General features: G+C 42.4%; 1 protein-coding gene across 1 annotated transcript in view; it reads left to right on the top strand.

Annotated features, from left to right (window-relative positions):
• Window positions 1–17,666, top strand: part of LOC108148911 (dynein heavy chain 10, axonemal) — a 40,347-nt gene that overhangs the window by 12,452 nt on the left and 10,229 nt on the right. Inside the window, exons 16-35 of the mRNA XM_017276227.2 lie at window positions 753–905; window positions 1,301–1,519; window positions 1,592–1,726; window positions 2,886–3,307; window positions 3,990–4,185; window positions 5,668–5,901; window positions 6,257–6,362; window positions 6,728–6,848; window positions 7,171–7,915; window positions 8,536–9,063; window positions 9,556–9,714; window positions 10,097–10,207; window positions 11,499–12,329; window positions 12,399–12,491; window positions 12,571–12,731; window positions 12,810–13,134; window positions 15,083–15,271; window positions 15,652–16,302; window positions 16,359–16,501; window positions 17,061–17,425. Coding sequence (XP_017131716.1) covers window positions 753–905; window positions 1,301–1,519; window positions 1,592–1,726; window positions 2,886–3,307; window positions 3,990–4,185; window positions 5,668–5,901; window positions 6,257–6,362; window positions 6,728–6,848; window positions 7,171–7,915; window positions 8,536–9,063; window positions 9,556–9,714; window positions 10,097–10,207; window positions 11,499–12,329; window positions 12,399–12,491; window positions 12,571–12,731; window positions 12,810–13,134; window positions 15,083–15,271; window positions 15,652–16,302; window positions 16,359–16,501; window positions 17,061–17,425 — 5,887 coding nt within the window. The remainder of the gene's footprint in view (window positions 1–752; window positions 906–1,300; window positions 1,520–1,591; window positions 1,727–2,885; window positions 3,308–3,989; window positions 4,186–5,667; window positions 5,902–6,256; window positions 6,363–6,727; window positions 6,849–7,170; window positions 7,916–8,535; window positions 9,064–9,555; window positions 9,715–10,096; window positions 10,208–11,498; window positions 12,330–12,398; window positions 12,492–12,570; window positions 12,732–12,809; window positions 13,135–15,082; window positions 15,272–15,651; window positions 16,303–16,358; window positions 16,502–17,060; window positions 17,426–17,666) is intronic.

A 17,666-nucleotide genomic window follows, 5' to 3' on the forward strand; every position in this document is an offset into this window, starting at 1 on the left:
AATTTGCTTTTCAATATTAAAAATCTATAAAATATAAAATTTTAGTTAGGAAAACAAATATGATTGCAAATGATGTCCTTCAAAATATTTCAAGGATTAAAAAGTATTTTAAAATTTGTCTTCTATAACAAGTTAAAAAAAATGGATTTGTTTAATTTGTATCATTATTATAAACACTCTTATAACAATATAAGACCCTCCTATAACAATAAAAAACGATATTTTTAATTAGTCAGTTAAATGGAATATATAAAAAAAATACTCTACAAGTACAAATTTTCTTAAAATCATAATCTATAAAATAATATAAATGTCTAACTGAAATTGTGACCCTTAAACATTTTTTTTTCAACTGATTTTAATATTTTGCCCGCACCTGTATTTATTGGCATTGCAATTGCTGGAAAGTCCAAATGAAAATTTATGCGGTGGCGGCCCTGAAAGCTATGCCATAGTTTTTTTTTCCCTCCGTCAGCCTTGTTGGCTGCGGATTGTGGACTGTTTCTGTTGAAGCTGTGGGTTAATGGAGGTTCACAGCGGGTTAAGGGGGTGGTAGTTCAAAGAGGGGTGTAGAATGTAGGGTGTAGGGTGTTGAACACCATGCTTCGCTGGTCGTGGTCGAATTTCGGCACTTTTCATGATTATTATTTGCACTCAGCTGTAATTGAAGGGCACATTGCTTAATTTTTATGTGCGTTTTATATTTATATTTCGACTCGCAATTTAATTTGGCACTGCCATTTCCATTGCAGTTCCCCTACGAGGACATGCTGATGGCTCACCACCTGGAGAAGCGCTGGAAGAGGCTGTTCCTGTCGGCACTGTATCGCTATGAGAAGCTGCAACCAATTAAGCAGAAATTCGCCGACATGACTTCCGTCGAAATCGATGAGTTCTGCGATGATGTAAGTTGTCAGAGAAAGAGGAGATGGTGGAGGCAGGGCCTTTCCCGGAGGTCCCTTGTGGCAGGCAATGGGATTAGGGCCGCCGACTTTGCATTTCCGCTATTTTGCGTTCTTTCTCTGCATTTCTGTTTTGTTTCCTCCCATTATTATTTCCTTTCAATGGCATTTTAATTGGATTTTTCCGCGCGCTCAACCATTATTGTCAATTGTTGGCGGCAACAACGACGGCGCTGCCGTCAGCGTAAAATGAATTAACTTGAAGTGTTTATCATTTGAATTAGAGCGCGCAAGACGGATGTGGTGGTGGTGGTGGTGGGGTCAGGATTCTACTTTATGCTGCACTAACTATGTTTTATTTGCTCTACCCTACTATACTTTCCCTTCCGCCCTAACAGTTGGGCGAGTTTATCAAGGATTACGATGAGAACGGACCCGGTTCCGTGGGTGCCGAACTGGAGCGAGGGGTGCGCCTAATGGATCCCTATGGCCAGAAAATCGAGGAGCGTGAATTGCGACGCGAGGAATTGGCCAATGCAGAAAGGCTTTTTGATATGGCCATGGTCGATTACCATGAGTTTGCTCGCGTGCAAACTGAGTTCGAGGGATTGCAGCAGGTCTGTTACTCCACACTACATTTTACTGTGCCATTTATTTATAAATGATAACTAAACGCTATTTAATCTCAGCTATATAGACTGTATAAGGCGCAGAAATTCGCTCGCGAGGGCTGGGGCAAGACCTTGTGGGCCGATCTGGATCCCAATGTGCTCACCGAGGGCGTGGAGAGCTATCTGAAGGAGTTCCGGAAATTGACCAAGGCGGTAAGCATCTCGGGGGTGCTGAAAAACTTTGCCAATTAAACAAAGTTTTTCGGCCTGCTTGGATTTTCATAAAATTACAGACAACAAAAGCAAAATGCTTTTAAACTGTTAACTCGAATTTGAACTCGTACTCAGGGTGGATGGAAAGGCGTCTTGAGGCGTCTTGCCCACTTTAATGCCCTGGTATATTCGTCCATTCAAATAGCCAAAAGGGAAATCTCAGAATATTACAAAATATGCGGCTTCCAGCATTGGTTGGCTTCCCCTTTGACATGCTGGGTATTTCCCCATTTCATACACACCTCGTTTTGTAAGGTTTCCCCCGAAAGCTTTACTTAAACAAGAATTGAGAATTTTCTGGCCACGCCTTGCAGCGACAAAAATTTCGCACCTAAACTGATTATGACAAATTGATTTATTTACTTCACTAACAAGTTTTTGAGGAATTTCGCTGGCCGGGGCAAAAGTTTGTTGCAGTCAAAACTTTTTCGCCCGTCGCCCATTGCCCATTGCCCTTATACAAATGAGAGAGGGGGCTATCTGCCATCATAATTCCAGCGCAGAGAATATTAGTATGGAAAATATTTCACAAGCACCGCCATTAATATAAATAGCGGCGTGCAGTGGGTGCAAAACAAATTTGAATATAATCATTCGACACGCACATATTTTAATGCAGTTTTATCGCGCATAATTTTGGCTGCCAGGCCTTAGGGCAAAGCAAACTACCGAAAGGCTCTACATAATCAGCGTACTAAAATGTAAATCAATTTGTTCAATATTGAAAATAATTAAAATGCCAGCGGGCTGTCCATGTCGTCTGCCTCCCTTTTTTGCCATCGACTTGTTGACAGTGTTTTGCTGCTGTTTCAATTTATGTCCCTGAATGGCGGTCCGTAGTGCCATGCATTTTGCATGTGCAAACAAACGGACAGCAGCAGCAGCACAGCAGCAGCCCGGAATGCAAACAGAATGCGCATTTTGGCTAACACAGAGCAGCTAAAACATAACCGAGACCGAAACCGAAACCAAAAAACCAACGGCCACAGGACGCGCGTTCGTCATAATTCAATGGGGGGTTCGACGACCACAACCACAATATTGTTTCAGCTGATTTTCAGCAGCAGCTAACTAACCAGCCAACGCACTCCATTTCCAGGTGCGCACTTTGCCGGTTGGCGTGCAGCTAGAGATTCACATGAAGCAATTCAAGGGCACCGTGCCACTGATGGTTAGCCTCAAGCACGAGGCACTCAGGGAACGCCATTGGCTGCAGTTGATGGAGAAGACGGGCCAGTACTTCGACATGTCGCCAGCCAGATTCACGCTGGAGAACATGTTCAGTATGCAGCTGCACAAGTACCAGGAAATCGCCGAACAGATCCTCACCAATGCCATCAAGGAGCTGCAGATCGAGCGAGGTGTCCAGGCTGTCATCGAGACCTGGGCATCGATGGCCTTCAAGACCTTCAAGCACTACAAGGGCTCCGAAGATCGCGGTTGGGTGCTCGGCCCAGTCGATGAGATCATGCAGATACTCGAGGACAATGCCATGAACCTTCAGTCCATGGGGGCCAGTCAGTGAGTCTCTAATGCTAAACGTATCTGTTATTATTATAGTTAAACTACATTGTATAATTTTAATAAGGGTATACTTAAAGGGTATGACTTAAAGATTCATTGACAAGTTACTATTGTAAATAAGCATATACTTCCTGAAGCTAATTTAGTTTTCACTAAGACATGGATGTTAATAATAGTATTAAACATATACAAGACATCAACGGAAGTAAGGGTATACTCTCTTAAGCTAATTTAATTTTAACTTCAATTTGAATTAAATTATAGATGTTTGCAAAAATATTTTTATAAGAATTTTAAAACAGAATATGAATGTTATTTAATTGAAATTCCTTTCGATTATTAATATATAGAAATACATTTATAAGAATCAAACGTAATCTAATGCTTTTGAATTAAAGAGAATTTATTTTCTACACTTAGAAGACTAAATAACTTATATTTAGGAAACATTTCATAGTTTAAGTAATTAAGGCTTGAAGATGGTTGACTAATGTACTAATATATATATATATAGACAAAATTATCTTTAAAATTATCTAAGGCTTGATAACTTATATTTTATTTCATAATAGTATTTGCTAAGATATATGGATGGCTTATCGCTTAGACCATGTTTAGAATGAGGATTTTTTGTACTGGGTGCAATACTTACATCAAAATGAATCGTATTTATTATCAGGTTCATTGGCCCCTTCCTGGAGACGGTGAACAAGTGGGAGCGCACCCTGGCCCTCATCTCGGAGATTATCGACGAGTGGCTGGTGGTGCAGCGCAAGTGGCTTTACCTGGAGGGGATTTTCATTGGCGGCGATATTCGCACCCAGTTGCCGGAGGAGGCGCGGAAATTCGATGACATTGACAAGTCGTATCGCAGGGTGAGTAAGTCGCACTGTTTGCTTGTTCTGGTTATTTGGTTATTGGGTTATTTTGGTATTTGGCCACCGAAGGGCTGACAGAGCAGAGCGCACACTTAGTAGTATCTGGTATAATTTATTTGAGTTGATTTAATGTGTGCCGACAATATGGCGACTCCTTACTTAACGGTAAACATAATACGCATGCAAACGACTGCCTTTGTGTATGCGTAATTGTGTGGCCGAGCACACAAGCACACAGTCACACATCCGAAAATCCAAGGACCAGAGCAGGAACTTCCACATCACACATACGCCACGTAAGCCCGAGCAGTGTTTACAAATGCCAAGCACTTTCACCTTCCATCCACTACTGCTTTCTCCCTGGTGTTTAAGTGTGACTGTGGGTGTGGCTGTGTGTATGCGTGCTTGGATAGATTTGTGTTTGTGTTTGGCGCTTAACTTCACTTAACCTTGCCACAGCCACTGGCTTCATTCGTTTGCTTTACGTTTCATTTGCAACATTTGCCGCCATATTTGATGCCATTTGTGAAATGATTTATTATTTTGATTTGCTCTCGACATTCGTGTTAAGTTCCATACACTCTTGCTTGGAGAAGTGCCTCTCATTTGGCTTGACCGACTTTGAGATGCTTAAATTGTAGTACCACTCGAGTACTGAAATTGCTTCACAAGCTTCGAGTATAATTAAATGTTTGTTTTAAAATGGGTTGTACAAAGTTTTGATTGTTATTTAAAATTAATTTTGTTGCATGTACAATATAAAGGGTTTTAGTAAGCTATTAATTACAAAGCATTAAGGACATAATTGTACATTTAGAAGCACGTTATAAGTCATTAAAAAGGTTAAAAATTGTTGTATTAACTTCGATTATTTATCTTTTAAATTATATTACAAATATCTTTAATGCTTTTATATTCATATTCTTTTGACTAAACTATTAACTACAAACTAATTCATAACTTTGAGGCACTCTATTGGTTTTTATAAGGTTTAAAAACTGCATTGTTAATTTGAGTATTTGTCTTAAAAATATAAATAAATCAATTTACACAACTTATTTTTTAACAACATTATTCCACTTTTTGGCTGGATTATTGGCTTTATAAAATAGATTTGACGGAAATAAATATAGATTCAATTTTGGTAAACTTCTATACCACATATCTTTTATTTAATTTGAATTGTATAAGCTTTAATATTTGTTTTGTTATTTTAAAATACTATAACAACAAATTTAATGAGTGATATAAGCTTTGAACCATATCTCTTCCTACGTTTTTTTTCCTCTGCAATAATTATATTTCTTATTATAGAGTATACAAAATAACACATATCGTTTCGTTATAATTTCCCACTTTCCTCTAATATGTTTGATTGTATTTGGGTTGGTCGTTGCGCTCATTGCTTTTCATAATAATTTACTGCCCTGACTGGCGATGCCGCTTCCTTTTCATTTTCCTCTTCCTCTTCCATTGCAGATCATGGTCGATTGTGCCAAAAATCCGTTAGTGGTGCCATTCTGTACAATACCCGGACGCTTAGTGGATATACAGGGCCTGGGCATTGGCTTGGAAAATTGTCAGAAGTCGTTAAACGAATATTTGGACTCGAAGCGTCGAATTTTTCCGCGTTTCTATTTCATATCCACCGATGAGCTGCTCTCCATCCTGGGCAGCAGTGAGCCATCTGCAGTGCAGAACCACATCATTAAGGTGGGTATGCTGTACTATACTATGTATATTTGTGGGTGGGGTTCAAGATGGTAGGCGGTATTGCCCTTTGGTTTTGGTTTGGTGACAACAACAGATTTGCCAAACTGCCAGTGACATTATTTTTATGTATATGTTTGTATACGTATGTGAAGGAGAGTCGTCTTGCCATAAAAGTTAATGTCACTGTTTATTCGTTCTGGCCAATGTCCATGGCGGAAATTACGCCAATTTCTGCAACACATGCATGGGTTTTCCGGTTTTCGGGTCGCTAAATTTTTATGAATTTATTTCGGCTTATAAATAATATTTCTTCCCCCTGCGTTTGCATTGATTTTGCAATTTCCATTCGCCCCAGATGTACGACAACATCAAGTCGTTGCGATTGGTGAAGGAGGGCAGCCAGACGATTGTTACCGCCATGATTTCCAGCGAGGGCGAGGTCATGGAGTTCCGCAATTCTGGTAGGTATCCGTACCAGCAATCCAGCAATCCAGCAATCCTTGGGCCCCAAACGCACTGATTGCCAATTTTAAAATTGAACTTTTTTTTTATGGCAATATTGTCTGCTGGCCGGGCTGGGCTGTACTGACTTCGCACTGACTACTGGGCCAATTTCTTTTAATTAATTTGAAGCCAGCCCAGAGTCCAGTTCAGACGCACAGTTGGCATCAGGGAGTTGTTTGCTCCTTCTGTTCTTATTGCCTTGCCCGTTGTTTTATTGTTGTTGTATAACACTTATTGATATTGGCAACTGTGGGGTTTATTTATGCGGTTATTGTCTTTTCTTTTCGCTTTGGCTTTCTCCCCGCCGTGGATTAAAAAACAGCCCGAGCAGCAGGACGCGTGGAGTACTGGATGAACGATGTGCTGGATGAAATGCGGCGCTCCAATCGCTTCATAAACAAGACGGCCATCTACGACTTCGGCACAGATCTGCAGATTTCAAGGTAAGTGGCAGTGCCAGTGTCAGCTGGGCATAAACCATATTTTATGCCTCCTGTTCCTGTTCCTGTTCCGCATTCGCATCCTTGGATGCTCCGAGAGTGACACTTTGCCAGCCAATTCCTTTTATGGTCGGCAATTTACATTGAACTCGCAGCCAGTTCCCATTCCACGCGCGAGGACTGTATAATTTTGTCATTTCGCGCGATTTATTATTTTGTTTAAGCCAAGCATGGGCGCATGGCCGGGCATATTTATGGCCAATTGTATTAAATTGACAGTCATTGGGCACTTTCGATTTCGCCTTTGTTGTCTCTCTGCCCGCAGGCCCGACTGGCTAATGAACTACCAGGGAATGGTTGGACTGGCGGCGAGTCAAGTCTGGTGGACGGCCGAGGTGGAGGAGGCCTTCGACCAGGCCCAGAATCACGGCAACATGCGGGCCATGAAGGATTTCCTCGGCAAGAATAACTACCAAATCGAAGAGCTGGTCCTCAAGGTGCGATCCAATCTATCGCGTAACGATCGTCTGAAGTTTAAGGCCCAGTGCACCGTGGATGTCCATGCTCGTGATATTATTGACAACTTTGTGCGGGACAATGTCCTGGATGCCAGCGAATTTGGCTGGGAGAGTCAGCTGCGTTTCTACTGGGTCAAGTTCTATGACAACCTGCATGTACTTCAGTGCTCCGGCAGCTTCGACTTTGGCTACGAGTACATGGGTCTGAATGGTCGCCTAGTCATCACGCCCCTCACGGATCGCATTTACCTGACCATCACCCAAGCTCTGCTGATGAATCTGGGAGGAGCTCCGGCCGGACCAGCTGGCACGGGCAAAACGGAGACGGTGAAGGATCTGGCCAAGGCCATGGGGCTGCTCTGTGTCGTCACCAACTGCGGCGAGGGCATGGACTACAGGGCAGTGGGCACTATACTCTCTGGTCTGGTTCAGTGTGGTGCCTGGGGATGCTTCGATGAATTCAACCGGATTGATATATCGGTGCTCAGTGTGATATCCACGCAGTTGCAGACCATCAGGAATGGTTTAATTAGAAAACTGGATCGGTTTGTGGTATGTACAAATACGAATAAAACCTTTGACTTCTTTTATACCCGTTACTCGTAGAGATAAAATATGTAACAGGTAGAAGGAAGCGTTTATGACCCATTAAATTATATATGTATATTCCATTAAGTATACATCTAGCCATATCCGTCTGTCAGTATGTCCGTATGTCCAACGATATCTCTAAAACTATAAAAGCTAGAGATTTGGGATTTAACATGCTAATTCTAGTATTTCTAGGAAGCAAAGGTTATTTCAAAATTTATACACGCCTACTTTAACGCCCATTAATCGCGAAACTTTCTCATGTCACTCTGTGATATAGTAGATGACAGTTATTGGGAGGTTTATGTTTATTCGGTTAATATCCATCGACACACAAAATAATTTTCCAAATCGAACCATTATTTTTGAAGATATCATGAATGTTTCAATTATGACGTCACTGCATATTCCACACATGGACTTTTTACATTTGAGATAGCGAAAGAGAGTGAAATAACCATTAGCGGGATACGTTCTGTAGATGGCGCCACCTAAACAAATTGATCTACTGAGTAATGGGTATCTAAAGGTCGGGGCACTCGACTAAATCGTTTCTTCTTGTTAATAATTGTTTTTATCAGTTTGAAGGTGTTGAAATCAAACTGGATCCCAAATGCGGGGTGTTTGTGACCATGAATCCGGGTTATGCTGGCCGCACAGAGCTGCCCGAGTCCGTGAAGGCATTGTTCCGACCAGTGACCTGCATCAAGCCCGATCTGGAGTTGATCTGCCTGATTTCCCTCTTCTCCGATGGCTTCCTCACCGCCAAAGTGCTGGCTAAGAAGATGACCGTACTGTACTCCTTGGCGCAGGCCCAATTGTCCAAACAGTGCCACTACGATTGGGGTCTGAGATCCCTAAACTCCGTGCTGCGGATGGCTGGTGTGATGAAGCGCCAGTCGGAGGATTTGCCAGAGGCTGTGGTCCTGATGCGAGTGCTGAGGGACATGAACTTCCCCAAGTTTGTGTTCGAGGATGTGCCACTGTTTCTGGGTCTCATCAAGGACCTGTTCCCCGGCATCGATTGTCCGCGCATTGGCTATCCGGACTTCAATGCCGCCGTGCGTCATGTCCTGGTCAACGATGGCTACATACTGCTGCCCGATCAGGTGCGTCCATCTTCCGTCCTGCATGCTTGTGCCTCGTCACTGGCGTGTTGACATGGCTGTCACTCTTTCCCGGCGACCATCACTTTGACACTTTGTAAATTGCGCCATGTCGCATAATCACAAATGAAGGAAATGTTACAAAGCATTTTTCCCTGGAACCTGAAACCTGGAACCTGGACCCTGCCAATTTCAAACTTTGCCTCCATCTCTCTTCTCATCTCTTCTTGTCTCTTCTCTTCAACTGCTGACAATTTTCACTAATACATTTTTCCATTTCTTGTTCTGTCTTCCATTCCATGCTGGCAAAACCCTGGCCACTTTCATCAAACAAAATGTTGCCACCTCCTGCCGGAAATGGACAACTGCTGGACATGGACATGCCCTGCCCTCTGCGTTGGGGCCACATCATTTATGACAACTAAATCCCAACGATGGCAACGCCTTGCACCATCCACAACTCCAACAACAACCCCAACCCCAACCCGCTGGCAGGAGGACAAAGTGGTGCAAATGTACGAGACCATGATGACCCGGCACTCGACCATGTTGGTGGGTCCAACAGGTGGTGGGAAAACTGTTGTCATAAATGCTCTGATCAAGGCGCAGACCCACATGGGCCTGCCCACCAAGTGCCTGGTGCTTAACCCCAAGGTAAGTGGACCCCCAAACGCCATCCCCTAATTCCAGGCAGGCGCACAAATTGCCTCCCCCTGCGAGCACTTTTAGTTTCAGGTCCTTTAGTGCATGTCCTTTGACCCCCGTTTTGCCAGTCTTCAAATTGCACCACGCCCTGTGCTTTCGCATTTTGCTTTGGCAAATCCGAGTTTTTAAGTGCTTGTAAAATTGTTCAATTGCTTGCACTGTAATTAGTTGATGCAATATTAGGTAAAAAAAAACACTGATACTGATACATTCCAAAGCAATCGAACTTCGGACGAAAGAAGCCAAATATTTTTCCATGTGGTCGACCTTCCTATTATTATTGTGCATGCATTAAACTTTAAACAAGTATGATTGAACCATGTTTTTTCAGGCCTGCTCAGTGGTTGAATTGTACGGCTTTTTGGATATGGAAACGAGGGACTGGATTGATGGATTGTTTTCAAATATATTCCGTGAAATGAATAAGCCCATCGAGCGAGAGGTACGTGAGTGTGTTGGAGGTTGTGGTGGGTTTCTGGGTGGGATTAGGAAGAAGGGGGCTGGCAAGGCAACAAACACCTGGCAGGTCGACACCGTACCCACGGGAATTAAAGTGCAGCATGAGCAAATCCGCATCCGCCGACCATGCTCAATGTCATTTCGGGTTCAGACGCAAATGTATGTGCCTGGTGGGCTGCACCATTCATGCGGAAATCGCGCTCATTCAGTAATAAGCCAGGATTGCATAACCACCAGAATATACTTTTGGGGAAAGGCCATTTAAAGAATTTTAAAGAATACAATTATAAAATGGAAAGAATATAAATATACTTCAGAACAATACAAACAAGTTAATTTGCAGCAAGTTTTATACATTAATAAACTATTCTTGACATATTACTTTGAAAATGTCATGTTTCGAAAGATATTGCTAGTTAAGAATATTTAATATTAAAACTGGAAAAATTCAATGATAGGAAAAATACTTTGTACTAAGGGTGAACATGTTAATGAAACCTAATTAAAGAATTTTAAAGAATACAATTATAAAATGGAAAGAATATAAATATACTTCAGAACAATACAAACAAGTTAATTTGCAGCAAGTTTTATACATTAATAAACTATTCTTGACATATTACTTTGAAAATGTCATGTTTCGAAAGATATTGCTAGTTAAGAATATTTAATATTAAAACTGGAAAAATTCAATGATAGGAAAAATACTTTGTACTAAGGGTGAACATGTTAATGAAACCTAATTATTTTCCATTTAGTTCTTACAATCAATATAATTGCTCTTGAATCCTTCATATTTAAACTTGCGGTAAAAATACAAAGTTAAACTTAAATTTTGACTGTTTCTGCCAACTTAAAAAAAAAAAATTTATTATAATTATTTTATTTATTTATACGCTGATTTTGCCGCGATTTTATATGGTATTGCTAAGTGTTTACTTTCTATGTAAGTTTATTTTTGTTTTTAAAAATAAATCCATGCTTAAAGATATTCAGTTTAACTTATCGCACTCTTGTGTAAAGTAAGCTTGTAAAGCAAACTTAGAAAAAAGTACCTGTCGGTTTCGGTCTATTTTTTATTGAGTGAATCTACGCTGACTTCCGCATCCAAGCCCATTTATTCGACTTTGCAGAGTAATCATTTGGGGGTGGTAATCCAACTGGGGCGCTGTGTCAGCAGGAACTCCGGTGTCAGGCGTTGTATAACGCACTTAGGCTAATGCAACCGAATCCATTCCAATCCAACCCAACCCAATAACCCATTTTGCCGACAGGAGCGACGCTACGCCTGCTTCGATGGAGATGTGGATGCCCTGTGGATCGAGAACATGAACTCGGTGATGGATGATAACAAGCTGCTGACGCTGGCGAATGGTGAGCGCATCCGTCTGGAGAACTACTGTGCCCTGCTCTTCGAGGTGGGCAATTTGAACTATGCCTCGCCCGCTACCGTTTCCCGGGCGGGAATGGTTTACGTGGATCCCAAGAATTTGCGTTACAGTCCGTACTGGCAGCGATGGGTTTTCACGCGTCCGGAGGCCCAGCGAGAGCTGCTCAACGACTTCTTCGAGAAGATCATCACACAGTCCATAGCTTTTATTCTAGAGGGCTTGGATGGCACCACTCAGGGTAATCCCCTGAAGCTGGTCATCATGCAGACGGACCTCAATATGGTCACTCAGTTCTGCAACCTCTACGATGCCCTGCTGCCCAACTATGTGATGGATAGCAAGAACTATGATGAGCCAGTGCTGCAGACGTACAATACGGATAGCCTGGAGTGCTGTTTCCTGCAGGCCGTGTACGGCTCAATGGGCGCCTGTTTGGTGGAGAAGCATCAGATCGTTTTCGATGAGTATATGAAGCGCATTTCCGGCTTTCCGCTGGTGCAGGACACCCCCGAGAATCCCGCCTCCGGTGGACAGTTTCCGCAGTGCAAGCCCACACTGTACGACTACTTCTGGGATGTCAAGGAGAATGTGTGGAAGGCCTGGGAATGGGTGGTGTTGCCCTACACACACGACCCGCTGGTGAAGTTCAGCGAAATCCTGGTGCCCACGGTGGATAACACGCGGACCAACCGCACACTCAGCCTGATGAGCGAGGTGATTACTCCTGTTTACCGCACATAATGTAATGCCTTATTAATGTTTGCCCCTATTCCGTTCACACAGATCAAACGACCCGTTTTGCTGGTGGGCGAGGCGGGAACTTCAAAGACGGCCACCATCATGCAATATTTGCGCAATCTCAATCCGAGTGTCAACGTAATTGAAAAATCCCTCTGACAAATGTCGCGTTCCCTGCTAACATGGCGACCCTTTCTGCTTCTCGCATCCCTTTCAGGTCATACTCAATATTAATTTTTCATCGAGAACCTCGTCGCTGGATGTGCAGCACACCCTGGAGGCGGCCGTGGAGAAACGCACCAAGGATACGTACGGGCCACCGATGGGCAAGAGAATTGCCTGCTTTATTGATGACATGAACATGCCGCAGGTGGATGAGTGAGTTGGCACCGTCGTCGTTAAGGCAATCGGATAGAGTGATGAACCCTGTGTCTCTTTGGCTCCCAACCCCCACAGATATGGCACTCAGCAGCCAATCGCTCTGCTAAAGCTGTTCTTCGAACGCGGCGGAATGTACGACCGCGACAAGGATCTCAACTGGAAGAAGTTTAAGGACCTCACCTTCTACGCAGCCATGGGCACAGCAGGTGGCGGGCGAAACGAGGTGGATCCGCGGTTCATCAGCATGTTCTCCACCTACAACATCGTGTTCCCCAACGACGAGTCCCTCATCCAGATCTACTCCTCCATATTCAAGGGACACATGCGATTCGTTAAGTTCCAGGACCAATACATGCTCATTGCCGACATGATTGTCCATATGACACTGAAGCTTTTTAAGGTATGTGAATTGTTTAGTCGAAGTTGTGTCACTGAAATCATAATTGCGATTTAGTTCTAAAGTATTATAAAACTATAAACAAGTCATTTGCAAACTTGTATCACATTTAAGTACAAGTACTATAATGTTTACAACTATCATTCTCTTTTCAAGTGAATTAGCCATATGCTTAGTTCCAGTATTTGCTTATAGACAATATGATTTGAAGTATGTAAATGTTTCACAGAAAATCAAGAGTTTATTTCTCGAAGAAATAAAGAGAATTATAATAGCAGTATTTTATTTAAAATTCAATATGAGTAATTCCATTTAAGTATAGAATTTATAATGTTGCAAGGTGTTTTGTATAGGAAAAAGTTTCAATCTTTTAAAATATTTGAAAAACTTGGTACTGAAGAATTGAACAACTGTTATCATGTATAAAATATTTTTTTTAGGTCTTAAACAAGATAAAAATATTCCAAATCAAACATAATGTAATTTTCCATCGATTCAACCAAAATATTTTACATATTGTTTTTAGTTTTAATATTATTGCGTGATTGCATTTTGGGAAATTCAGTTAGGTCTAACGCTGACATACATTCCGAATTTAAGTAAAATTATGCTAATTTTGTAACTACATATTTATTGACCAAGAGAATTTAACATTCTCTTACCTTAAGAAAATCGATTAGAAAGCAAATGTTTTTGACATTTTGCATAAGTCGTTAACATATAGGCGTGTGCTCAATTGCATATATTTATCTGGCTTTGCTTGAATTTATTTCCATATCGAAGAACACCTTGACTGCATTCAGGGTAAATTCAGTAGAAGAAATCAATTCCTGCATAATGCTTTAAGGCCTCTCACAAATTTTATGAAATTCGATTTACATATGCAAATAACGACAATTTTTCATAATCTGCTTTGCTGTCCCGCCCCGCCCTCATTCCGAACCCCACGCCCTAACATCCCGTCTCGCTGTACAATGGAAATGGAAATTATTCAATGGTCTGTAATGCACTACGACGTCGGGCGTTTGTCCTTTCCTCTCCGTGGTCCTTGTTCTCAATCTCGAATACGAATACAGCTATAGCTGCTCCATTGGTTTTTCGAGTGCAGCCGTAGACCAGACCGAAACGAACCACCCGTACTTTTGCAGCACTCCAGCACTCTACCGCTGGCGCTCCAAAAGCCACTCCACTTTGCCCTCACAATGGTCACCCTCCTCGACGGCTGCCTAGTTGACTGTATCTGGGCCTCCTTCTCCTTCTCCTCCTCTTACGGATGTATCTGTATCTGCTCGTTGCCTATCTCGGCCGGAATATCTTGGCCGGAGCGAAATTTGATTATGTTCAAGTATTGAACTGCAAAGAGAGATGGCTCTTTTTGCAGCTCCCGTGGGCTGTGGCATTAGTTTATGGTGCTTTTAACAATTGTTGACACTAAAATATTATCGCATTTCATTGCGTACAGATAAAAATGCATTTGTCGCCGCAATTCCCACAAGCAGAAAGGGGTGGAAAAATGATTTACTCACACCTGCCTTATATATCCTATGGCCCTTCGTCCAACAAAGTCCACCATCCAAGCTCCTAGTTCGTATGTCTTCTTTACACACTCAGGCCAGAGGATATTAATGCCCCACGAAATGGAGTGAAATGAATTATTTGAATAGAATGGCCGTTTCTCAGCAGTGCGCTGCTTCTGCGGCGGCTGCAACTCGATAATGGCTGTAAATTCAGCAACTTGGCAATGTCCCCCAGTGTGGGAAGTAGGTCCTTGCTGCGTCCCTTGCTGAACGCATATTGCTAGTCGAGATAAAATTGATTTGTGTGGCGTGGTCGCCTCTGCAACGTTTACGTTTGCAACCGGGGAGGGGGAAACCCAAATGGGGCACCCCATTGTCTGGCCTGGTCTGGCCTGTTCTGCTTATGCTAATGCTAATTGCTTCCTGACCCCCAGATGGTGATTGTGGACCTGCCCCCTACTCCCTCCAAATTCCATTACATCTTCAATCTGAAGGATCTGTCGCGCATCTTTGCGGGATTGCTGCTCATCGAACCCACTTGTTTCAAGAACCTGAGGGACTTGATCAGGGTGTGGCGCAATGAGTACACCAGGATCATCTGCGATCGCCTCATCGCGGATAACGTAAGTATATTGAGACCTAAGCCAGTTCTTATGGCGTCAAAATATAAATAAATTGTTTATTTGATTAAAAACAAATTAAGACTTCTTTATGAGACAATTGTATAACAATTGCATTTCACTTAAAGTAAATAATCGTATCAAGGAAAAGGAAAAGCTTAACGTCCTTATAAAAGATACTTCAGAATTCATTATCAATGTGGTAATTATAGCAAAATATTTTTCAAATAAAATTACATATAAAAAAATATTATCTTTAAATTAGTTAATGTCATTTAGTATAATAATTAATAATAATTTGGCAAATCAAGCGACACATTAAAAAATATATTGTGCGGAAATAAATAACCGAATTACTCACTTACTGTATTCCCAAATTCTAGGACATTGCAAACGTACGCCGTAATCTGGCCTCGGAGGTGGCCGATCGTTTTCCGCCTTCCTTCGAGGAGGAGCATGGGTTCATTGATGCAGAGGCGGCGGAGGCAGAGGCTCGGGCTCGCCTTCTCTACGAGCCATCCAAGGCGGACTTCGACGGCGGAGAGGAGGAGGGCGAGGAGGAGGAGGAGGGTGAGGAGGCGCCCCAGGTGATACTCTCGCTGAAGGACTACGTGCTGCGGGATCCACTGCTCTTCGGCGACTTCCGCAACTTCACCAACGAATCGGAGGCTCGTCTGTACGAGGATTTGCTGGACTACAACTCCGTCTACTCCCTGTTCACCGAGATCCTGGAAGAGTACTGCGAGCGAAAGCAGAAGATGACTTTGGTCCTGTTCGAGGACTGCCTGGAGCATCTGACCCGCGTCCATCGCACGTTGCGCATGAATCGCGGTCATGTGCTGCTCATTGGAGTCGGCGGCAGTGGCAAGAAGTGCATCACCCGCCTGGCCTCCTTTGCCGCCGAATGCGATGTCTTCGAGATCACCATCTCACGTGGCTACAACGAGGCCGCCTTTCGCGAGGACCTCAAGGCTCTCTACACCATAGCGGGTGTGAAGCGTAAGAAAGTCGTCTTCTTGTTCACGGGAGCACAGGTGGGGTATCCTTGTTGTATTTATAGGAACACAAACTTAAATCAGTTAGCTTACAGGTAGCTGAAGAGGGTTTCCTGGAGTTGATCAACAACATCCTGACGGTGGGTCAAGTGCCAGCCCTGTTCCCCGACGAAGATAAGGATGGTATTGTCAACCAAGTTCGCAAGTTTGCAGAAGAGGATGGAGTTTCCGCCTCCAAGTAAGTGGAAAGAGAAAGATGCAGGGGGAAAAATATGATATTTTCCCAGACTTTGTTTATTAAAAAATACTACAATGTTTTTAAGTACTCAATATAGTAATTTAAAAGCAAAGATGTTAAGTACGTTTTAGTTATGGCTTTGTTAAAAAGCATAAAATAATGATTTTAAAAAGTAATGATCCGATTTTGTTTTGCGGTAACCAAAATTGGAGTGAACTGAATCATACGAAACGGAATATAGCATTTGACTTTGCAAAATAACACCATAAAATAGTCTTTAATCGAAAGATTTTTAAAAATATGCCATGTGTTTAATTTTCACTTAAAAAAAAATCTTACCATTACCAGCTACTTTCGTATATAATATATTAATTACCCGTCAAATTTAAGTTATTTTAATCACCAATATAAAATATCATTTCCAATTGTCAGTCTAATTTTTTTTCAATGCGCTTATCTTATCAATTTTAAGTAACTTTAAAATACTGTTAACTTCCAAGTTAAAAGATTATTTGTCTTACAATACTGTTGAACCATTTCGCAATTTTCTCTCCCACAGAGATGCAGTTTGGGGCTACTTCCTGCGCACCTGTGCTGAAAACCTGCATGTGGTCCTCTGCATGTCTCCGGCTGGTGATGCACTGCGCAATCGGTGCCGCAACTTCCCGGGTCTCATCGGTAGCACCTACATCGACTGGGTGTTCCCGTGGCCCCGACAGGCGCTGTATGCGGTGGCCAAGCTCTTCCTGACCGAGCACCGCCTGATTCCGGCCGCTCATCGAGAAGCCATCGTCGAGCATGTGGTTCATGTCCATACGACCATACAACAATACTCCAAGGACTATCTGGCCAAACTGAGGCGAAACAACTTTGTGACGCCGAAACACTATCTGGATTATATAAACACCTATATGGGACTTTTGGGTATGTGAAATAAGTAATCAGATTAAAGATATTACCCACGAGCTAAAACAATATTTAAGAAATCAACTCAAAGAAGTCCTTGAAACATTATCTTCCTAGTATAAACTAGAACCCACACCACTTCTACCTAAAACCAATATCAGAAGAAGATCTCAGGATATAATAATTAGATTAAACGTTGGTCACACCGAGTGCACTATTAGATTGTAGTTTTCGGTATAAGATAGCATTAAATAATACA

Source organism: Drosophila elegans, unplaced genomic scaffold (assembly GCF_018152505.1).
Source record: "Drosophila elegans isolate 14027-0461.03 unplaced genomic scaffold, ASM1815250v1 contig_476, whole genome shotgun sequence".
Classification (NCBI taxonomy): domain Eukaryota; kingdom Metazoa; phylum Arthropoda; class Insecta; order Diptera; family Drosophilidae; genus Drosophila; species Drosophila elegans.